Source organism: Pongo pygmaeus, chromosome 19 (assembly GCF_028885625.2).
Source record: "Pongo pygmaeus isolate AG05252 chromosome 19, NHGRI_mPonPyg2-v2.0_pri, whole genome shotgun sequence".
NCBI classification, from domain to species: Eukaryota; Metazoa; Chordata; class Mammalia; order Primates; family Hominidae; genus Pongo; species Pongo pygmaeus.
The window spans coordinates 73,931,984-73,956,436 of NC_072392.2; the positions used below are offsets into that span (position 1 = coordinate 73,931,984).

At 40.4% G+C, this 24,453-nt stretch overlaps 1 protein-coding gene across 1 annotated transcript; it reads right to left on the bottom strand.

The window, feature by feature from the left end:
• Positions 1-17,214: 17,214 nt before the first annotated feature.
• On the bottom strand, positions 17,215-23,165 carry KRT12 (keratin 12). Its single transcript, XM_054457877.2, has 8 exons — positions 22,498-23,165; positions 22,036-22,118; positions 20,702-20,858; positions 19,609-19,770; positions 19,390-19,515; positions 19,032-19,252; positions 18,477-18,547; positions 17,215-17,670 (listed from the first exon to the last, which is right to left on the bottom strand). The coding sequence occupies exons 1-8, from the start codon at positions 23,065-23,067 to the stop codon at positions 17,573-17,575; spliced, it is 1,488 nt and encodes a 495-aa protein (XP_054313852.1). The 5' UTR covers positions 23,068-23,165; the 3' UTR covers positions 17,215-17,572.
• Between the last annotated feature and the right edge of the window lie 1,288 nt (positions 23,166-24,453).

The window sequence follows — 24,453 nt, forward strand, 5'->3', positions numbered from 1 at the left end:
TTACTGACTGACTGCCAAAGGTGGCTAGGGTTGGAGAGGTATTCACTGAAGCTATTTACATTTTTTAAAAAAAACACACCTTTGGGAGGCCAAGGCGGGCGGATCACGAGGTCAAGAGATCGAGACCATCCTGGCCAACATGGTGAAACCCTGTCTCTACTAAAAGTAGTTCCAGCTACTTGGGAGGCTGAGGCAGGAGAATCACTTGAACCTAGGAGGTGGAGGTTGCAGTGAGCTGAGATTGTGCCATTGCACTCCAACCTGGCAACAGAGTGAGATTCTGTCTCAAACACACACACACACACACACACTCACACACATACCAAAAACAACACCTTTTATCTAAGTGGAATTTCAGGCACTGTGGTGGTAAAAATTTTAAAGAAAATATTTTTCTGTATTTTTCCAATTAATACAACTTGACTGTAAAATTAACTGTAGCAGGAAAATCACTTTGTTGTCTCTAGGCCTCTTTTCCTCACCTTCTGGAGGGAAGGGACAGTATCTTGGCTCTAATTATCCCATTTTTTATACAGTTCACAATATATATTATATGCCATATATTTTACTGGGGTTCTGAGGATGCAAGCATAAGTAAGATGTGGTCTTTACCTTCAAGGAAGTCATATCTTTTGGGTCAAAGGGTAGGAGACAAGGCACAAATAATTACAAAATAGGATGAGGAGTTTGAAAATACAGACTTATCTAAAGTATATGAAGCACCAGGAAAAAGAAACCAGTTTCCGGAGGACTTAATGAGATGTCTTTTGAATGATGTCTTAAAGAATGACTTAGAATTCGTTGTATGGGAAAAAAAAAATCTAGGCCGAGGGACCAGCAAGTATAAAGGAGACATAAACACACGACATATTTCGAGAACTGAGAAAAGTTTGGTTTAGCTGGGACATAAAGTTTATGTGAGTAAGTGCCAACAAATAAAACTGGAAAATAGGTTTGTGCTACATAAGAAAAGACCTTTAATGCCATTCTAAGGAATTTGGACTTGATCCCTTAGTCATGGAGTGGACCGTTGAAAGCTGCTAAATAGGGGAGGAACATGACCTTAATTTTTTGAAAGATAACTTTGTTGACAGTGTACTAGATGGATTGGAGGGAAACTGGACAAAGGGAGATGAGATGGGAGAATTTGCAAGAGTCTGGGGAGGGGAAGAAACAGTGAAAATTTCACGAAAGTGTCAGTGCAGTGGTAAGAATGGGAAGATGGTCATAGATACAGTGGCATTTGACTTGGCTGTTTGCAGGTTGATGATGGAGGGCATCTAAGATGACAAGACGTTTCTAGTTTTGAACTTCGGGGAATGCTATTGACTGATATGTGAATGCAAAGGGGGAGCAGTTTTTGTAGGAAAGATAACAAATTTAGGGAAAGGAAGATTGAGCCTGAGGTACCTATCAACATTCAGGTGTAGATATTCCATAGGCAGCTGCAGTGAGGGCCTGAGATTAGGAGAGAAATTGTGGCTAGATTTGGAAGTTACTGGCAAAGAGAAACCATGAACTACATGAGATTTCTCAGGGAGAATGAGTAGAGATGAGGAGCATGGATAAAACCTTGAGGAGCTGCAATATTTAATGAGAATATAAAAGGCTTGAGAGATAACATTGAAAGATAAAAGGGAGAACCAGGGGACAGAAGTTTCAAGAAAGCCAGTGGAGAGGAAAATTTTGAGAAGATGGGATGGCCAACAGTGTTAAAGATGTCAAGTATGACTAGAACTGCAACATTCCTTTACAATCTGGCTGTTTGTTCTGAAAAGATCCTAGAAGTACTGTTGTCTTTTGAGAACAGGGAATGAATTCTCTCAAAGCTACCAATTACAGTTAATACACATTCTCAGTCTTTATAGTTTAAGCATCATTTAATATGACCAATTTTGCAAATTAAAGGATCACTGAAATTGAAATAATTTAGGAGAGAGCTGAAGGCCAGAAATTACCTATATTGAGGTGATAGTTGAAGCCTTTAGAATAACTGGATTTTATAAAGGGGAGAGCAGAAGGTTAAGGCTGAATGGTGAGGAAACCCTCAGTTAGGCTTGGCACAGAGGAAAAGTACCCAGTGAAGGAAGTGAATAAGGAGTGATCTGGAAGTCTGGAAAAAAATTCAGGCAACCAAGCATGGATTATAGCATGTTATGATTCGCCTGGTAGAGTTTCCAGAAGGAGGTTCTTCCAGGTCTTGAGTTTCAAATTCTGCATAGAGACCAGAAAGAATGAGGACTAGAAATTAATGTGCATGATAGGGCCACAAGATCCTTGGAGATCTGGGTGCAAGAATGTACTGGACAATGTGGGGGCACAGAAGCCAGACTGTCTACCATTAGGGAAGGAAAGGGTGGCGATGGAATGAAGCCATCTGTGTCTTGCACTGCTGCAGCACACACAGTGAGTATAAAAGAAAAAAGAATGGTGTGGAGCTAAGCAAGGATGGAGTGAAGACAAGATGGTTGGGTGCAGAACATACTGGGAAACAGAAGCAAGTAGAATTTTATAGTGCTTTAGAGGTATTTCAGAAATGTTTCCTCTGGGAAATAAAGGAAAAGAGGGCCAGGCACGGTGGCTCATGCCTGTAATCCCAACACTTTCGGAGGCCGAGGCGGGCAGATCACTTGGGGTTGGGAGTTCAAGACCAGCCTGGCCAACATGGAGAAACCCCGTCTCTCATACAAAATTAGCCAGGCGTGGTGGCACATGCCTGTAATCCCAGCTACTTGGGAGGCTGAGGCAGGAGAATCGCTTGAACCTGGGAGGTGGAGGTTGCAGTGAGCCAAGATCACGCCGTTGCACTCCAGCCTGGGCAACAAGAACAAAATTCCATCTCAAAAAAAAAAAAAAAAAAAAAAAAGAGAGAGAGAAAGAGAACACTCAGGGAGCCAATAAGCCAGATAGCACAGGTAGGTACCTGGAAGGAGAGAGAAATCAGAAATAAGAGTGGTTCAAGACACAGTTCAAGAGGTCACATCAGTAATATAGGAAACCATCTGCTGGATGAGCCATTTAAACTGTATCATCAGGAACTTATCATCAAGAACAGGCATGTGGTATCATTAAAAATGACTGAAAAAATTCTACATTTTAGAAGCATCATTGTGGCGAATGTGCAGGAAAGTGAGTGCGCAGGAAAATGGCCTTGGACAGCTGGAAAGATATGTCCTTCATTGCCAGTAAACTGGCATTCTAATGTGCACATCAGCATTGTGTGAATACAGTCACTGTAAGTCTGTCATCAAGTGTCAGGTTACCTCTGGGCATGGTGAAGTCTAGTTTCTGGACCTGCAGGGCTATGAGGAACAGATTCTGCACTGTGGTAAGTTTTTTGAAGTAATTCAAATTTATGTTAAATTTGTATTTTAAAAAACCCTTTTGATAATCAGTCTAGTCTTGTGGGCAGCTTTTCATTTGCTTCATGATATATTCCTGTACCCTCCATGAGTGGTGTTAGGAAAAATGGCAGTAAGTATTACTTTTAACAGTTAATTGGTAAAATAATTTACTCACTGTATTCACTAAAGAGCTGATGATTACAAACAGAAAAATAGTTTTAGGAAATGTGGAGCTTAGAGAGAACAAACACAAGTCATTCTTGCTGCCACTCTCCTGTACTCATGTCAGACATTACTAATTGATAACACATCTTCCTGCTGAACCCAGACTGGCTGGAGAATTATTCTTAATAAAATTAATCCAGGAAGCCCACAACCAATTGCCTGAATTGACCCATGTGAATACAAACTCTGCCCTTTCTTTCTTTTTTTTTTTTTTTTTGAGATGGAGTCTCGCTCTGTCGCCCAGGCTGGAGTGCAGTGGTGCCATCTCAGCTCACTGTAACCTCCGCCTCCCGGGTTCAAGCAATTCTCCTGCCTCAGCCTCCCAAGTAGCTGGGACTACAGGCATGTGCCACCACGCCCAGCTAATTTTTGTATTTTTAGTAGAGACGGGGTTTCACCATATTGGCCAGGATGTTCTCAATCTCTTGACCTTGTGATCTGCCCACCTCAGCCTCCCAAAGTGCTGGGATTACAGGTGTGAGCCACTGCACCCGGCCCCAAAACTCTGCCCTTTCTAGTGTAAATGAGTTGCTAGGAATTCTGGTCATCAGAATTACAGAATTCAGCTGGAAAGAACCTAAAGTATGATTTATCTTTTGAGTTTAATGCCGTGGGGGAAGCTAAATATGCTCTTTGGCCAAAAGTCTGTGGATATTCTGACAGAAATAATACCAGACTGGATAAATAGACAAATTATCAGGATAGAATTATCTAGACCAATAATACATTCACTGTTATGGCTTCAACCAGAACAGAATTTGCAAAGGATATTAGAGGTCATTGTCAGGCTTCACCTTCCAGCATTGCCTGTTACAGGGTGTATGGTAAATTGCTTAATCTCTTTTAATCTTCACGTGAGAAATAATATCCAATTCATAAATCTGAGAATACCAATTTAGATAACACATACAAAGTGTTCTTCTACAAAGTGTTCTACACAGTGGGTACTCATAGACATCTGTCCTTTCTTTCTTCTCTTGTTAAATATTCAACACTAAACGGAACCCCTTATCAGTTATCTCCAATCTCTATTAAAATATTTCTAGTGATGAGAAACTCATTGTCTCACGAAGCACTTCACCTTGCTTTGAAGTGCTCTAATTATTAAAAAGCTCATCTTTCTATTTAACTGAAATCTGCCACACAGAATATAGCTTTGCTGATGGAGAATCTTTTGGGTATTTGACAAGATTACTCTGTCTTTCCATCTTTTATTTTCCAGGTTATGGATCACCAGTTCATTCAACTGTTCCTTAGATGATGTGGTTTTCAATTCCATTATCATGTAGGTTGCCTTAACTTGGATCACTTCTAAATCCATAGGATTAATCTGAACTGTCTTTTTCTGTTTCTAGTATTAGCTTAGGGAATATTTTTTAAGGAATGCCTGCTAACTGTGTTTTATCCCATTGCACTTGATCACCAGCATAATGCTATTTCCAAAGATATAACACAGAATTTATTGTTTTCATATTTAAATTTATAGAAACTATTTAAATTTAATAATTAATTATTAGTAACATATAACCCCCCCCAACTCCTTGGTTTCAGGGTTTGGTTTCAGGGTGGCTCAGGTGTCTTGAACACATTTGTAATGGAAACTTGATAAACTCCTATTTTGGGTTCACCCTCTTTTCTTGGGTGTGGGGCCAAAGTTTGTCACTTAGATTAACTAGTTGGCGTGCAAGCTATAATTATCTTCCTCCTCCAATTAAAATCACATTTCTGTATTGCCACATCTAGTTATTGCAAAATCTAGCAATACACCTTGGATTTTTATTTCCCTCTAAGCAGACTTTCCCTGACGATTCATATTTTTTCTTCTGGGTTGTTCAACTCTTAGGTATTGCTGTTGTCCCACTGCTGAGTAGGACATTGTTCCTAACAAAGATTGATCAGCGGGTAATTTACAATATTGTTGGTTTTGTTTTTCTGTGTTTCATTTGCTGTATTAGAATGATTAACACATTATTATATTATTATTTCTAGATTTGATTAATAGAATTTTGGGTGACTCATATACTCTAGCTATACCTATGTGACAGCATAATTGGATCCAAAATGAAAAATTCAATCAACGTAGGCTTTTATTTTAAATTGTGCCAAATGAAAGGCTTAATTAGCAATTTTCATTGGATTTTAGCTAATGCGTTTACCTGAATTTTTCAATCATGTGTTATGGATGTATAAACCTAATGTGATATTTCTAAACATCATTTCAACCTACATATATTTGGCATGCCCACATTTTCTGCCAGATGCTGCATTAAGTACTGGGGACTTATTTCTGGATGGCCAATAATACCTGGCCCAGCCTTTGAGGAGGAATAAGATACAAAAATTTGTCTTCTAAAAAGGAAGTGCAGACTACCTGGGTCAAGGAACTTAGGGTTCTTAGCTGGTGCAATGATTACTTAGTTTTATGGGAAAACACTCCAGAGGACATGCTCTTTGGTCCTATTCTTTCCAATCCACTTCCATTTAATACCATATATTGAAATTTTATGTACTCCTCAAGGCTCTGCTCAGATGCCTTTCTGCTGTAAAGAGTGGTCCTCATATCCCAGCCCTTTATATTACCTCCCTTTTCCAAACTTCTATGGCAGGTCACTTTATACCTGGCAAGGCAAGGTTATTTGCATACCTGACTAGTCCACTCCCATTTGCTTCCATAGTGACCAGTAAATATTAGATTGATTGAGAGAAAAGTGTATTTTACTTATTTATTTTTAATTTTTATTCCTAACTGCTAGACCACCAAAGAGAGAGAGAACAGTGTTTTTTAGATAGAACACCTCGTTATTAAGGGAGAACAAGTTGTATTTTGATCTAGATTGGCAGGAGTATTACATTTTCAGACTGAATATTTTCATGCAAAGCCAGTGTTCCATCAGTCATTTTAAGAGAACTCAGTTTTGTATCTACAGTTAGGCGATTGCCTACATACAAAGCACACTTTAATGACGAATTAGAGGATTCCAAGGTTGCCTTTAATATCCACAGATATATTTTTTTCTTATAAATACTACATGGAAACCAAGTTGCTCTATGTTTTGAAAGCAACTTCTAGTACTCTTTAGATGTATGGGAAAAAGTCCTCAGGTTAATTTCCTTAAGAAAAAGCGTCACGAATTAAAAGACTGCTTGTTGAAACTGAAGATCACTTTCTACTGAGTCACCAGATATTGAGCAATATGATTTATATCAATATGCCTTGTGAAATTGTCAAGTTAAAGATTGTACATATTAGATAAGAAAATTTTATGTCCCCATAGAGTGACAGATATCTTGAGGGTTTTCTGGAAATATTAATTGAATTCAACAAATATCTCAGTAAGATGCAAACAACTTCTTGATAGATTTTTTAGTCTCAAACAGCCAGCTTAATTCCTTTATTAAGATTTAAGGAGAAGGAAGTAAGTGGAATTCAGTTTCATATGACGCAAGCATATTTTAAATAGAGTAACCAAAACAAATAGATTCAAATGGAATCTATGCAAACCATCCTCTTTGCTTCATTTGTGATGGACACTCCTTAGCTGCTGTGCCTTAATAAGGTAGGGTTTGTTCGTTCGATCTTTCCAAAGATAAGTGTTGGAAAATTTAGAGTTAATAAATCAATGGATGAAAATTCAATGAATATTTCAAGAAAATAATAGAAGAAATATATCGCCACCATTCAATGTTTGTGAAACCAATGTTTATTGAGTGCTTTTAATGGTACCTAGAGAGTAATACAGGTGGCCCAGCACAGTGGCTCATGCCTGTAATCCAAGAACTTTGGGAGGTGGAGGCGGACAGATCACTTGAGCCCAGGAGAGTAATACAGGCATTATTCCAGCTTTTATTGAGTGAATATTCTAGCATTTGTACGTAATTCTGTGCACATATATTCAACCAGTATTGATTGTCTCCTATGCAGTAGGGTATATGTGCTGTTTTATGCACTGTGCTAGATGCCAGGGCTACAGTGGAGGGCAAAACAGACATGGCCCCTGCCCTTAGAGCGAATGCAGTGGTAGAGCCAGACATTATTTCAATATTCATACAAATAAATGTATAATTGCAAATTGTGCTAAGAGCTGTGAAGGATAACTACAGTATAGTATGAGAGGGTAGAATAGGAGAACCTGACTTGGTTAATGAGGGGCATTTGAGTTAGGACCTAACTGGTGACTAGGATTGTTAACTAGGCCAAAATGGGGGAGGAGGCTCATTCTAGGTAAAGAGGGAAAGTTTGTGAGAAGCTGCCAGAGTGGGAAGGAGCATGGCATTAGAATTTACTTGACTGTAGTGTTGCTGTCACTCAGTATATGTATATCGAAACCTTATATACTGCATAGGCCAGGATACGTATAGGTATCTGTTGAATGAATGAATAAATAAATCTAGGGATTCAGGAGACTTGGAGCTTGACCTAGTTAAAAAGCTACATTTGAAGGATTTTTAGACCAACATTGATAGAGGAATAATTTTTCTTGGATTGTTTAGTTAAAGTTCAATTTGACGGAAAGGTAAAAGTCAGTTAAAATAATGCTTTATTATTTGATGATTTTTTTCTGACAAAATGAAACATAAATTAAATGATCCATAGTGATCCTAAATAGATTTTTAGTTCAGAGATAAATTATCATAAAGACATAAGATGTTTGGATATATGTGTATAGCAAGTGTTTTATGATACATATTCTACATGGTGGGAATGTAGTTTTATATGATTAAGTTTTCAGAGTGCCAATGCTTTGGAAAGTGCAGCTAAAAAGTCTCCCTGTGGACAAATTGGCAAATAATTGTGTAACCTGCTACTTCAGCTTTGTGTCTTTGGTGTTATAATATTATATTGTCCTTTAGCTCCTCAGAAATGATCTCCTCTGTCATGCAACTGTTACCTGTGTACCCTGGAGGTGACAGATAATCATGATAATGATGACTAAAACTTTCATCAGGTTCTCCTCCCTACTGAGACCTTCCTTTCCCTTGAGCAGTTCTTGTCTTCCCACTGGCCAGCGTTCAGTTCTATCTCCTTCAGCTCTGCAAGCTGTAAAAACACCTTCCAGAGTCACACAGGGGAACTGAGTAAAATTCTCCTAACTTCACATCACCCGAAGGACTTTTTCTTACCCCCAGCCTCTGAGTAATAACACTGAGAAGGACTTCATTGTTGTGCTTTCCTATAACACCACTGCTGGATTCTGATTAGCCTGGATCTAATTCTGCAGTACTAATTTTTGTTCCAGGATTATCTCTATTGGATGCTGATTATATATATTTGTATTTTTTAAATGATAAACATTTATTTTATTATTTATCAGCCTACTCAGTCATATATTAGATAGGCTAGGGAAGTTTAACATTAAAATTATCATCCAGAATCAGCACATAAGGCTGTCTAAAATGGGTATCCAGTGAAAACACCATAAAGCACCTTGGGAGGTACTTTTTATCCAATGTAAAATGTAATATACAATGTAAAAAGTGTATGAAACTTTATCATGTATTTGCCTTTAGTTCATAAAAACTGAGGTTATTTTCAGTCGACTATGTAGAGACTTACATATAGTTGGTGCTAAATAAAAGCTTGTTGAAGGAATTGAAGCCATCCTCACAGAATTAAGAATTCTGGACAGAAACGTAGTTATAATTAAGCTTTAACCAGGCTGCACTTTGACCCACTTCCTCGTAACTAAAAATCACATAACCTTAGATTCTGACCATTTGCATCCCCATTGTTCCTGTAGATAGAAATTCTAATGTTAGAATCATGAGGCTTTTGTTTAAGAATTGCTTAAACGGATCCTGAATTACTGTGGAACTGCTAACGCCAACCAATTTAAAGACTCCCACAGACAAACCAAATGAGCATGAGAGTAGTTTCTTTCTCTCCCTGTCCCGGGAATTCACCCTGTACTCTTCAACTAATCAAAAATCTCTATGCTTTGGCTCACTCCAAAACCCTTAAAAACCCTAGCCCCAGAGTCCTCGGGAAGATGGATTTGGGGTTTTCTCTTTTCTCCTCATTTGGTGGCCTTACCATTAAACCTCTGTCTCTGTTGCAACCTGGTGCCTCTGGATATTGACTTGCTGTGAACATCCAGGCAATGAACCTATTACAGCTACAGAATGAATACACAAATAAATGCCTATGTGATACCCCACTTGTATACATAAATATGCCAGCGGAGAAAACCAAACACCACATGTTCTCACTCATAAATGGAAGTTGAACAATGAAAACACATGGACACAGGGAGGGGAGCATCACCCACCGGGGCCTGTCGGGGAGTGAGGGACTGGGGGAGGGATAACATTAAGGATAAATACCTAATGTAGATGATGTGTTGATGGGTGCCGCAAACCACCATGGCACGTGTATGCCTATGTTACAAATCTGCACGTTCTGCATATGTATCTCAGAACTTAAAGTATAATAATAAAAAATAAAAATTACACTTCAACTTTTCAAAAAAGTTATACTTGTTGCTCTGTTTATTTGAAACGTGAAATTGCAGCCTTATGTGATTTCTTTAAAATCCCATGTTACTTGCAAATAAATGAAATATTTCAAAATGAGTACACTTAGCAGAAACTTAGTAGTGTATATATAACTTCAGGAGATCAATAAGTGCAAGTCAGTAACTAAAATGACCGTATTCTGACCAACCAAGGTCAGAATAGCGTCCTGTGTTTACGGTATTTTTAAAGATTTCAAAATGCCGGGCTAATGTGATTATATGTGATATTATTGTTGTCTTTCTGTACAAAGTGAGTCATCTCAAGTTGAGTAACTTGTTCTGAGTAAGATAATGACTCACTGAGAAAGCCTGAAATACCATCTAAATGGCTTCTGTTAGAGCCACTGCTGTCTGTGGACTGTTTCATCAGTGTGGTTTATTTAGAGGTCTGCTTCTAAATTGCGTATTTGTTCCATCATTTTGAAGAAGAGTTGCATTTCATTAAGAATATGTACATAGTGAAACAACAATGACATCTTTTAGCAACTAGAATTCACAATGAATTTAATTCTAAAGAAGAGTAGTATGCAGAATTTTTTTCCTGAAAAGCTTGATGCTCATATTTTTTACAGTCTATAAAGTTAAAATATCTATTCTGAGTTTTGCAAACAATTTATTGCATGTGTGTAAAGCATTGCATTTATTTATAATTATGCTATATTATGCTAATTTAAGAAATAAACCCTAAAATCGTGCATGACAATTCCCAAGAATGCTAAGCTTTTTTTGAGACGGAGTCTCACTCTGTCGCCCAGGCTGGAGCGCAGTGGTGCGATCTCAGCTCACTGCAAGCTCCGCCTCCCGGGTTCACGCCATTTTCCTGCCTCAGCCTCCCGAGTAGCTGGGACTACAGGCGCCTGCCACCACGCCCAGATAATTTTTTGTGTTTTTAGTAGAGACAGGGTTTCACTGTGTTAGCCAGGATGGTCTCGATCTCCTGACCTCGTGATCTGCCCGCTTCGTCCTCCCAAAGTGCTGGGATTACAGGCGTGAGCCACAGCGCCCGGGCCCAGTTTTTCTTAATTTATTTTATATACTCTGTATTTAGTTGTAGAATCCTCCCCTTCAATTTGAGCAGCTACATTAATATAAGCATTTTAGACAGGCACCGTGGTTTGCACCTGTCATCAGGCATCTGACATTTGACTAAAATGGCAGGAGTCTGAGGTGGGAGGATCACTTGAGCCCAGGAATTTGAGGGTGCAGTGAGCTATGAGCACACCACTGCACTAGAGCCTGGGTGACAGAGAGCGACCCTGTCTCTGAAGAAAGCATATCTTATAGTTTTGAAGTGCTTTATGGCTTGTTAAGCTCCTTCACAGAAATTGGCTTGTTTGATGCTCACAGCTTGTGATAGAGGGAAGATAAATATTATTCCCCCCTCCCCATATGTTGGGTGAGAAAAGTGCACATTTTCTTTACAAAACTGGAATAATTTAGGATTATGTATGAAGGGAAGAAAAAGAATAAATATGTCTGGGGGAAATATGTAAACCAGTTCATTTCTTTAGTTGTAGAGAGACTTTGTTTTTTTTCTTTGCATAGTAATAGCAGTTAATATTTAGTGCTTACTATATGCCATGTGTGAATTGACCCATAGAATTCTCATAATTAGGGCATGAAGCAGGTATCCTTTTTTGCCTTGATTTTAGGGAGCAGAGAACTATGGAACAGAGAGGTAAGTAAAACCATTAGAAAGTGCCAGAGCTGGGACCCAAACTCAGGCCTTTGAACTGTGCTTTTAACCTCTATGCTCAGTGGTGTACTGGTGTAAAACAGTTTTCTGGGAAATGCATTTTAAAAGCCCAAGTTCCATTTGTGTAAATACTCCCATCATGGCCAATTTCAAGCTGCCCATGGTTTAATAGCCAGCTTGGAAAATTCCTGAATATTTACTGATCGGTGGTTAAGAGCCAGCTTGCCCTAGGACACCTCTGCACCATCCTACATGGCCTCTCTGCGCCTGTGGACAATATCATCTGAAGAAAGAATATTCAATTATTATTTTAAAATTGACTATTGAGTTAATATTTACTTACAATGAAATATATTCATTTTAAATGTGCAGTTTGAAGAGGCTTGCTAAATGGACCCATCACCACAGTCAAGATACAGAACACTTCCATCAGTCCCAAAGGTTCTCAGGTGCCCCTTCCAGGTTAACCAGTTAAACTCTCACTCCTCCCACACCTTTCAGTTCAGATGACCACTGAGCTTATTTCTGTCACTATAGATGAGATTTTATCTTTCTGAAAGTTTCATATAAATGGAATCATACAGTATGTATTCTTTTGTGTCTGGTTTCTTTAGCTCAGCACAATCCTGGATTCAGTTCCAAGATTTAAGAAACATTTACTACCCCATAAAAAATCATTTACTCAGCTATATGATTAAGAATTTCATTTTCATTTGATATTTGAGTATATTTTTAAAGCCTGAGTAGTTATTGATTGGCTGGTTTTCTTAACTCTAAATAATTGCTAACTTTCTTTTTCACTTTATGCCTTATAGAACTGCCTCCTTACTGGTGAACTTTTTGGAAACTAATTATTAGTTAAATAAGACAATTTTAATTTGCTAAGTCGATCATTGTAAAAGGTTTGCTTTTTTTCTTCTTTCTTGTTTTAAAAGATAAACCTTCTAATATCAGCACATCTCAAGTCGCTTGAACACACAGGCTTAGCTTATTTTTATTTTATTTTTTGAGACGGAATCTTGCTCTGTCTCAGTGGTCTGATCTTGGCTTACTGCAACCTCCGCCTCCTGGGTTCAAGCTATTCTCCTGCCTCAGCCTCCCTAGTAGCTGGGACTACAAGCGCATGCCACCACTCCTGGCTAATTTTTGTATTTTTAGTAGAGATAGGGTTTCGCCATGTTAGCCAGGCTGGTCTCGAACTCCTGACCTCAAGTGACCCACCTGCCTTGGCCTCCTGAAGTGCTGGGATTACAGGCGTGAGCCACCGCGCCCAGCCAGGGTTAGTTTATTTTAAAGTTCATTTCTTGAGACTCCAGAAGATGGCACTCTTACAAAGCCTAAAGAAATAAAGCTTTGGCTTTGTTTTTCTAGGTGGTTCCTTCCTGCTGTGACCCATTTGCCAAGCCATTTGTTTGGGAGAATAACATTTTTTTTTTTTTCTGATTATCAGAGTCATATATGCTGTTTGTTAAAACATTTTAATAAAGGTATTCTTCAAACCCCTTGCTAATCCCCAAGAGATAACTACTATAACAGTTCAGTGTATATACAGTATTTTCCAGACCTTCCACTAGCTTATACATACAACATATGCACATCAAAGTAAAAATTTAAATTTGTAAAATTTTAGATTTTAGGATAATCATAAACAATGTTCTTGTCTTTTGCTATAGGATTCTTTATTCAGTTTTTTTTTTCTTAGGAGTTCTTTTCCTTAAAGACAGACCTTCCACTTCTGCAATTCATTACTTGCCGAGTCCAAAGGGACCTCTCACATCTGTGTTGAATTAGGGCTTGTGGCCTAGTGAATGAGGGCTAGACTTTCATGACAAGGATGCTGCTATGGTCTGAAACTTTTTGTCCCCCCTATATTTATATGTTGAGACCTAATCACCAATGACCCAGTATTAGGAGGTGGGGTTTTCAAGAGTGGATTAGGTCATGAGGGTGGAGCCCTGGCGAAGGGGATTATTGTCCCTATAAATGAGGCCCCGGGGCGTTGCTTTGTCCCTTCTGCCATGTGAGGATATATCGAGAAGCTGTGTATGATCCAGAAAGTGGGTCTTTATCAGACACTGAAGCTGCCTCCAGAACTGTGAGAAATAAGTTTCTCTCATTTTTAAGCCACCCAGTCCGAGGTATTTTGTTCTAGCCGCCCGAAGGGACTGATAGATGCCGTGCTAGTTGCATTTCTTGTCAGTGAGAACAGGGCAAAGTGAAGTTACATAATAAGAAATGTAATGCTTCCTTTGCCAGGTGAAGACTTATAGGATATTTTGGCCGAGATAGTATCAGAAAAGGACTATTATTTGAGTCTTGCTGGCTGTGCCATGAAATCCTAGCCATTGGAGCTTCAGTGGGAAATTTTGTGAAATCACGAATTTTTTTTCAGATAGTTTTTTCCCCCATGATATAACCTTGCTGGTAGCTGACTTTCCCGAGACCGTACAGTCCAGGAGACCAAGGAAGAACTGAAAGGCTTTTGTGACCTATCTTTGGAGGTCATATACTATCACTTCTTCAATAAATCTGCTCCTCATTCATTGTGGGAAGGAACTACACAAGGGAATGAAGACCAGGAGGCAGGGATCACTGGAGCCAACCTGGAGGCTGCCACAAGTCACCAATGTGTAGATGGTATTTAAAACCATGGGATTGGCCAGGTGCAGTGGCTCACGCCTGTAATCCCAGCACTTTGGGAGGCCGAGGGTGGGCAGATCATGAGTTCAAGAGATGGAGACCATCCTGGCCAACATGGCAAAACCCTGTCTCTACCAAAACTACAAAAATTAGCTGGGTGTGGTGGTGCGTGCCTGTAGCTCTAGCTACTCAGGAGGCTGAGGCAGAAGAATCGCTTGAACCTGGGAGGTGGAGGTTGCAGTGAGTCAAGATCACACCATTGCACTCCAGCCTGGGCAACAGAGCGAGACTCCCTCTCAAACAAACAAACAAACAAACAAAAAAACCCGTGGGATTAGATCAGGGAGGAGAGGCTGGGGAGGGATTAGATGAGGTTACCTGGGGAGGAAGTATAGAGAGAAGACAAGAGGATTGAGCCAACATTCAGTCACAGAGAGAAGTCTGAGAAAAAGCTGCCTACAGAGTGATGGCTCTGGGAGCTTTGTGGTAAAAAATTTCCAACAGAAGGGAATGCTGAGAAACTATGGTACTAGCTAATAAATGACCCCTGCATTTATACTTGTGCAAAATCCTTTCCCCTTTGAGTCTCACACCATTCTTATGTAGTTGTAAGGAAAACAGATGTTATTTAAAGCAGTAACTATTTGCAGACACTTTTGAGCACCAGGGAAGTATAATCCTTTATTTATTACTTGGGGGCTGTGGACCTTGTTCAGAGGCCTTGATAATCCTTTTGAGTCTGAAAGGTAAAGGTTGCCCTAGGATGTGTGCTGGAAGGTGAGGGCTAGACAAAGAGAGCTGAGCATATGATAAAGTGAGATGAGTGGAGGATCTGAAACTATTAAAAAATATTTTTTTCTTTTCTTTTTCTTGAGACAGGGTCTTACTCTGTTGCCCAGGCTGGAGTGCAGTGGCACGATAACAACTCACTGCATTCTTGACCTCGCCAGGCTCAGGTAATCCTCCCACCTCAGCCTCCCAAGTAGCTGGGACTACAGGTGTGCACCCCCACGCCCGATTAATTTTTTTTTTTTTTTTGTAGAGACAGAGTTTGCCATGTTGTCCAGGCTGGTCTTGAATTCCTGGGCTCAAGCAATCTGCCCATGTCGGCCTCCCAAAGTGTTGGGATTACAGACATGAGCCATTGCATCTGGCCACATAAATAACATTAAAAGGAAAAGCTGCATACTGAAGCAAATCAGCTTAAGTTGGCTGACTAGCCATTGGCTTTTGGACTCAGCTCTGGAATTCCTCTTGTCTAGCACAACTCCTCCCTCTCCCTTCTGCTCCTTTGACACTCCTTATTCACCACGTCTCCTTGTTTCTTCATCCCACTTTGGTTTTATACAGTAAATAATAATAAGACACAAATATTGAGTACTTTCTAGGTGCCAATAGTTTCCAGGTTCCTAGTGCTTTAGGTACACGACCTCATTTCATCTTCACAAAACCCATGCCGTGAAGCAGGTGCAGTCATCGCTATCATTTCCACTTTAAGAAACTGAGGAACACAGAGGTTAAGTTACCTGTTATTAAGTAGCAGAGCCAGAAATTGAAGCCAGTGTGATGTTAGAGGCCAGGCTTTTAATCATTGAATTTTGCCCATTTTCCTTTTAGAGTTTTGAATTTGGCAACCCATGTTGAACCACCATCTACTCAGGCTGAGACTTTGGCTGCCTTTTTCCCTAATGCAGAACATGATTTCTGTTATTGACTTGTGGGTCTGACCTGCCCCAGTGGAGACCCCACCCTGGGCCTCACTGCTGTCAGCTAGGAGAAAGGAGAGCAGAACAATGTTTGTTCACACCCTCTGTCTTTTCACATGTATTTGCCCTGTTGCCTTTCTCCCTCGTCTGCCTGGATGATTTCTTTATGTAGCATTTCATTGCCCCTCCTGGAAAATTGTTCACTTCTCCTTCCATGTGTCCTTTGAAGTTCTTTTCTTTCTTTTTTTTTGAGACAGAGTCTCACTCTATTGCCACGCTGGAGTGCAGTGGTGCAATCTCGGCTCACTGCAACCTCCGCCTCCCAGGTTCAAGTGATTCTTCTGCCTCAGCCTCCTGAGTAGCTGGGATTACAGCCACCTGCCATTGCACCTGGCTAATTTTTGTATTTTTAGTTGAGATGGGGTTTCACCATGTTGGCCAGGATGGTCTTGATCTCTTGAGCTCGTGATCCACCCGCCTCAGCCTCCCAAAGTGCTGGGATTACAGGCGTGAGCCATGGCGCCCAGCCCTTTGAACTTCCATTCAACAGATCTCACTGTATCACCATTCTTGGTAGGTGTTTATCTGTGTCCTCAACCGTGAGATCCTCAAGGCAAGGACCATATCATATTCATCACTGAGCCTCCAATCTGGCACACTGTAGGGGCTCAGCGTTTCTTGACTGCATGAACAATGGTGCTAGAAAATGAACAGGACAACTCTCAACTGCTGTAGTAGACAATATAATTTTGCTACAACCTTGATGGGCTTACATAAAAAGGCCAGAACTTCTAAAAGAATCTTCTTTTAACTTAATCCTCAAACCCTGACATCTTCATCCCAGTTTTTATCTACATTATCATTATTATTATTATTAATGTTTTGTAGAGATGGGGGTCTCTCTATGTTGTCCAGGCTGGTCTCGAACTCCTGGCCTCAAGCAATCATCTTGCCTCTCAGCCTCCCAAAGTGCTGGGATTATAGGTGTGAGTCATTACTCCCAGCCTCTATTTTATTAGTAGTATTTCAAAAACTTCTCTCTATGCTCTTGACATTCTTGTTGGAGTCAATAAGGCATATATTTCATACTATTACCATTCATCTTTTATTACAATTAACTCTATTAAAACAATACTACTTGATTAAAGCTCTATGATTAAAAAATATTCCAGGTTACCAGAAGAAAGTTCATTAAAAGACTACTCCAGGTCCAGAAAGATATAAGGTAATTTTGATTTGTTACAAAGACCAACATGATCAAAATGACTTGTGACTGAATATTGTTTCAGAAGGGCAAAAAGGATTCAATGTGAATAGGGAATCCAAAGAAAATGGAACAGACAAAAATAGAGATTGAAGTAATACAGCATGTTACTCTGAAAGGAATAATTTCTATTTGTAAATTTCTTCTTCCTAAGGAACCAAACATGGGGCAGGTCTTGTGAAATTTTACATTAGTTCTTCAATTTCCTGAACTTGAGATGAGACCACCTCACCATTCACCATCTCCTGCACAACTGTCTTGATTTTTCGGGTTTTGGTTGGGTCTAAAGATAAAAATGGAATAAGGGGGAAAAGGTTAGTGTTTCAAATATTAATCCAACACTGGTTGTTTAATGTAGGCTTCTAAATTAAGCATTGGTTGATACAATCCATCTAATTAAACTTTCAAAAGTAAATTTTACTTCTCAAAAATGTGTTTTATCCAATGAAAATGAAATGTATTCAGTGTTGCCTTGTACATATATGAAAACTTTTTTTAAGAAAACATTTCAAAGGTGGTTATGGTGATCATAATACCTTGTAGCAGAGTAGGTTTTTTTCCCACCTGAGATTGCCAATTTTTTTATTTTTTAATTTTAATTTTAATTTTCTTAGAGACACGGTCTGGCTCTGTTGCGCAGGTCGGAATGCAGTGGCATGATCATAGTTCCCTATAACCTCTAACTCCTGGGCTCAAGCGGTCCTCCTGCCTCAGCCTCCAGAGTAGCCGAGATCACAGGCATACACCACCACACCCAGCTATTTTTTTCTCGAGTTTTTTGTAGAGATGGGGTCTCGCTATTGCCCAGGTGGGTCACGAACTCCTGGCGTCAAGTGATCCTCCCACCTCAGCTTCCCGAAGCTATGAGATTACAGGCATGAGCCACCGTGCCCAGGCTGCCACAAGTTTTAATACAGTACAGACTACTCATTTTGTGCAGGAATGCATAAATGTTTTTCCTTGGCTCAGAATATAAATGTGCTTTAAATTAAAATTAATAATAATGCAGTATTCAATGAGATCTTACAGGTTTTGCATTAATAAATGTGATTCTGACTTATTCTAAGTGATTCTAGGGTTTCTGCATACCTTTAGAGGAATCAGTTGACTGTGCTTGTGATTTGGAGTCTGTCACAAATAAACTTTCCTCCAAACCATCACTGTAAGAAAACAAAGGAGATGACCTCAAAAAGTGAAGCAACCTGGGTTTTAATGGAAGATCTGGTCTGAGAAATCAGATTTCCCAATTTGTAGGCCTGAGTTCTTCCAACTAGTGCAGACTCTGATCACTTTTGGAAAGCTTGTTAGAATAGATGGTTCAGGTGGCTACTATGTGTCCTTATCATCAGGTCTTTAATATCAGAAATTGAGTGAGTGACTTTTATAGTACAGGGAGTACTCATTTACAAACTGTTTCTGACCGTGGTGCCTTTGTCCATTGCAGCATTTTATGAATTATCAAGTAAGACAATGGGTGAAAACACTTTGCAAAGTGTAGAGCATTTAGTAAATCCCAGGCATATCTTTACTAGACTTGTGTTTGTTTGTTTGCTTTTCTGTCAACTAAAACCCCATTCCTTCTATTTCTGCTGCCCACTCTTGGTTAGCCCCTGGAGGTGTTTACAGCCTCCGTTGTCTGCTCACCCTTGGGCCTCCCCGTCCAGCAGGCGGCGGTAGGTCTCAATCTCCAGCTCCAGGCGGGCCTTGACATTCAGCAGCCGCTGGTGGTCCACGTTCTGGCGTTCTGCGTCCGCGCGCACCTGGAGCAGCTGTGCCTCTAGGTTGCTGATGAGTTGCTGCACCTGGGACAGCTGCGCACAGTAATCGCCCTCGGCTTCGGCCAACGAGTCCTCCAGGGATTTCTTCTGCACGTGGGAGGGAAATGGTATAGAAATAACGATGGAGGGGACCAAAAAGAGGAGGGTAGCCAACAGCTGATGTAATTTGGATGCAGTATTTTCTTTGGAAGTCCAAAGGATGCTGCGTCTGCGCACGAGCCTACCATGGCGAGCTGGGACTGCAGCTCGATTTCCAGGTTCTGAAAGGTGCGACGCAGGTCGGTGACCTCGCTCTTGCTGGACTGAAGCTGCTCGGTGTTGGTGCTAATCTCCTTCCGGAGCTCCCCGCTCTGCAACAGCAAAGACAGCCAGGGGACTTGAGCGCTGAGCTCGCTCGCAGGCCTTTCTGCGAATGTATCAAAAGCCTTTGTTGTTTGTGTTACCTTTTCAATGAACCAGGCTTCAGCGTCCTTCCGATTCTGCTCAGCGATGGTTTCATACTGCGCCCGCATATCGTTGAGGAGCCTGGTGAGGTCCACTCCCGGGGCAGCGTCCATTTCTACGCTGACCTCGCCTGGGCCGCCCACCCGGAAGCTTTGGAGCTCCTGGGGACAGCATGTGAGAGAGAGGGGCACAGGGGTCCATTGTGACTTTCGTGGGCCCTGGATACTTTTGTCCTCCTGGGCCCCTTCCTACACACACACACACACACACACACACACTCTTAAAAATTCTATCTTATGACTGTTGGTATAAAGACAAATATATTAATGTAATATATTAAAACTTTTTTAACCTAAAAATTCATATTTTTCTTCTGATTTTACAAGAACTTAAGACATAGTCATGGGTCCCTGAAATTACCACAGACCCTGGGAGCAGTGCCTGCTGTGCCTAATGGGTAAGTTGGCTCTGCTTCTTCAGGGACCACGGCCTTTACATGAAAGGAGGCCTGGCGTACACTCACTGGGGTTTTCACCTACAGCTGCCAAACCGAGGGCTGCAGACAGTACCTGGGCTTGCACGCTGTTTGTGCCACAATCATTGAAAATCTAGTAGAAACTTCCTATTGCCAGCGTCCCTTCCCTACCTAGCCTCCAATATGCACCATGACACATCAGAGTTTTCTGGTGTGCACTATGCTAAGTATAACCAGTTTCTCTGACATACAAAACATTATATACTATTGGTAGACTTTTAACTTTTAAAATACTCAGTTTTTTTTTTAATCACTGAATTAGGACAGTTAGCATTCCTATTGTCATTGCCTTATAATGAAAATGACAAAATCAGAAAGTGCCTCTAATTTGTTAAGCCTTAGCAGGAACGACCATCACCACCACCACCACACACACATCACACACACACACCATACACACATCACACAGAAATCTAAAACAAATGGCATTTTAACAGGGAGTCAATGTATTCTCCACGCTTGTCCTGACTCCAGATTTCTAAATTTGAAATTGTAATTTTTGGGTCTGGGAGAAAAAAAAAAAAAGTAGCTGAGTGAGGCTGCCCTGCCTGACTCACGTCCTCGTGGTTCTTCTTCATGTAGGCCAGCTCCTCGTTCAGGCTTTCGATCTGCATCTCCAGGTCGGTCCTGGTCAGGGTCAGCTCGTCCAGCACCCGACGCAGGCCATTGATGTCGGCCTCTACGCCCTGGCGCAGGGCCAGTTCATTCTCGTACCTGAAAACCAAGTGCAAAGCAGTTGAGGGAATCAACACAACCATTTGAACAAGGCCACTGATCTTCAGGGCTATTTCTTGCTTAAATCTGTGCACCTACTTAATAATGGCAGCATTGCAGTGTATGATGCAGTTTTTGCTTTTGTGTTTTTCCTTTCCTTTTTTTCCACCATTGTTTACCATTCAGTTGGAGAGGAGAAGAAAAGTGAAAAAATAATAAGGGAATACTTTCCTACCAGCGATGAATCCCAATACCACAGCATCCCAGGGAATAATTTTCCCTTTGGCTGGCTGCCGTGGCTGTAAATAGCAGCAGCCCCTCTCTAAGTGGAATTTCTAAGAGCAGTTGAAAATAAGTTACTCTTTTTGCTTAACGTCCTTCATGATTTAACTTAAAACACTGATACTTCTTTAGTGGCTTTTACTAAGATTTTACAGTTTCAGGACCATGGCCATTGCAACTTCCTGTGTGGAAATTTTGTGAAGCAAAAAGGAAATTAGTATTTCTTACCCGTGTCTGGGAGAGTTGAGCATGGAAAAGGAGGAAGGAATATAAAAATTAGTACATGATTAATCTTTCCATTGTATGTGTCATCAGGAAAACAATGGTTGATACATTGAAAATTGATGTTTAGAGGCGGGTGGATCATGAGGTCAGGAGTTCGAGACCAGCCTGGCCAAGACAGTGAAACCCTGTCTCTACTAAAAATACAATAATTAGCTGGGCTCGGTGGCAGGCGCCTGTAATCCCAGCTACTCGGGAGGCTGAGGCAAGAGAATCACTTGAACCTGGGAGGCAGGGGTTGCAGTGAGCCGAGATTGCATCACTGCACTCCAGCCTGGGTGACAGAGTGAGACTCTGTCTCAGAAAAAAAAAAGAAAATTGAGGTTTAGGACACCGGTAGAATTATGGTGTCAGTCACATCATGAGTTGAGTCAATAGCACACTACAAATATCATGATCCATAGCCCTGGGTTTAAGTAACTTATAATTTAAGGACATTTAATCTGAATTGCATTAGATTCTAATTACTTTCTAGAACACCCTATGTGAATTTACCAAACCAGTAAATATATGGAGTATGTGAACTTCAGAAGATTTTATATCAATGAAGGCAGGATAGTAGGGCAGAAGACATGGTGGGACACGCCCACGATCTTCAGTTTATTCCACTCACTTCATCCTGAAGTCCTCGGCAGCCAGTCTTGCGTTGTCAATCTGCAAGAGGAGCTGGGCATTTCCAATGCTGGCTGAAATGATCTGGCAAAAGAGAGGGACACACACAAGATTGAAGCCCTGAAAAACTAGTATTATACAAATATATTTTTGACACAAAGGTAAAAATGGTGATGTTAAATGCTGTTTTATTTAGAGTTTAAGACAGTTTCATTTTTCTAAGACAATATCTGTATAATATTGAGAAGTAAAGAAATGCAGATTTCCTACAGAAAGATAATGGAAATACAATCATTTCTTGGTAAATGATAAAGTGGAATGAAACAACCTGGGATGAGAAAATTGCTGCAAGTACAGCCAAATTGGAAAATATCAAAGTTGTAGGTGATTATCACCGTAAAACATTGTAACAGTAAAAAGGAAAAAAAAAATCCCAAAGCCCCTCCAAAAGAGATCATCTTACCTTATTCCTGAGGTCTTCAATCAGTGGATAATATTTGCTGTAATCGCCCTGTGAAGCATCTCCAGTCCCAGTTCCTCGTGTTTCATACCATTCTCGAATTTTGTTTTCTAGCTCAGTATTAGCCTCTTCTAGAGCTCGCACCTTATCCAGGTAGGAAGCTAATCTATCATTAAGATTTTGCATGGTTTCTTTTTCTGATCCAGAAAGAAGGCCTCCATCATTGCCCGAGAGAATACCTAGAGAGCCACCTCCTGGGCTGCCCCCAAATCCCATCCCCAGCCCTCCAAAGCCACCTCCACCCAGGGCTCTCCCATAACCAGCACCCAGTCCTCCTGCCATGGAACTTCCGGAGCCACCCCCAAAGCCAGAACTAGAACCAAACATGGAAGCAGCAGAAAAGCCTCCCCCACAGCTGGCTCCAAAGCCAAAGGCACTTCCCCCGTAACCACTTCCAACACTGGAAGCAGACATGCCCCTGGGTCTGCCTGCTATCACGCTCTGCGAGGAGAGCCGCCGGGACAGTCCGGGGGTGCGCACTGAGAGTGACATGGTGTTGTTGGAGAGATCCATGGCCTGGGGAAGGTGGCCACAACTGGAGAGGAAGTTGTGCCAGCAAGCCAGAAAGCTAAACTTTTATAGGCTGCAAGATGGGTGTCGCAGTTGAAAAGTTCACTTTCTCCACTCAAAATTGGATCCTCCCCCAGATTTTTGGCCAGCTCAACAAGTGACTGATTTATGTATAATGAAAATTCATTGATACAGAAATAATTGAATAATCGTTTCCATTAAATATTTGTTATATGAAAAAGAAAGCTGGGTGGAGTGGAGTCTGCTTGTCATAAGGAATTTTTCTTCTCCAAATTAGTCTGTTGCCTGTATTCCCAGCACTGCCTAGCGTCTTGTTCACAGTAGGAAGATAATGAGCGATTGCTGAATGGATACGTTAAATACTTCTTCTTAAACTTTATGCTTTTTTAAGTTCTTCCCTGATCTTTTCTGTTTGTTTCCTTTGGAAAATCCAATGTAAGCCATTTGTTTCCTTTGGAAAAACCAATCCAGTGTAAAATCCAGTCATGATCAAGCATACCTTTTAGTGGAATACAGCTTCAGAAGCAGCTGTGAAATGCACTGGTGAAAGGTAGAGAATAAATATATTTTCCAGATGGATACTAGAATTTGCATTTTCAAGGATTTTAAAACCTTGGCATTAGGTTGTTGCATGTTTCTTTTCCCTCTTATTCTTCAGCTTGGAAAAGTACTATTTTTGAGTAGAGTTGTTTATAGTAGAGTTGATAGTAGAGTTTATTATAGTTGTTTCAGCAGTTTTACCTTGTCTGATTGCTCACTGCTCTACACTCAGCACTTACTATGTTTATTCCTTCAACAGATATTGCCTGTAATGGTTGCTCAATAAATGTGTTGACTAGTTGAATGGATCGTGTAAACACTTCAGGTTTTATTGCCATTATCAATAAGGAGAAAGTGGAAACACAGTTTAAATTAAGAAATGATTAAAACCCCAAGTTTAAGAGGCTAGTGAACCATTTCAGTTGACGGCTATGATGAAAAAGGATAAATTTTTACAATATAGAATAAATTAAATGTTATATTTTAAACTTTGTTGTGAAAACTTTGCAAAGCATGCTTCAAGGAATTGTATCCAGTATCTTTAATTTTTAAGACATAAAGTTCTTACACTTTCTTGTGTGATATATTATTTGTCTTTGAAATTGATATGGCTTATATATTGAACATGAGAACTAACATTCTTACAGGAAATGCATTAACTTGAAAGAAGTCTGCTTTCAGAGAGAGTTGTAGATACCTGGAAACCGAGTAGTACAATTCCAGAGTGGTGGAATTCCCTTAGGAATTTAAATTGTGAGCATTTTGATTGGATAAGAAGGAATAAGGATTTTTCTTTTACATGTTTTCTTTGAGATGATGGCCCAAGCC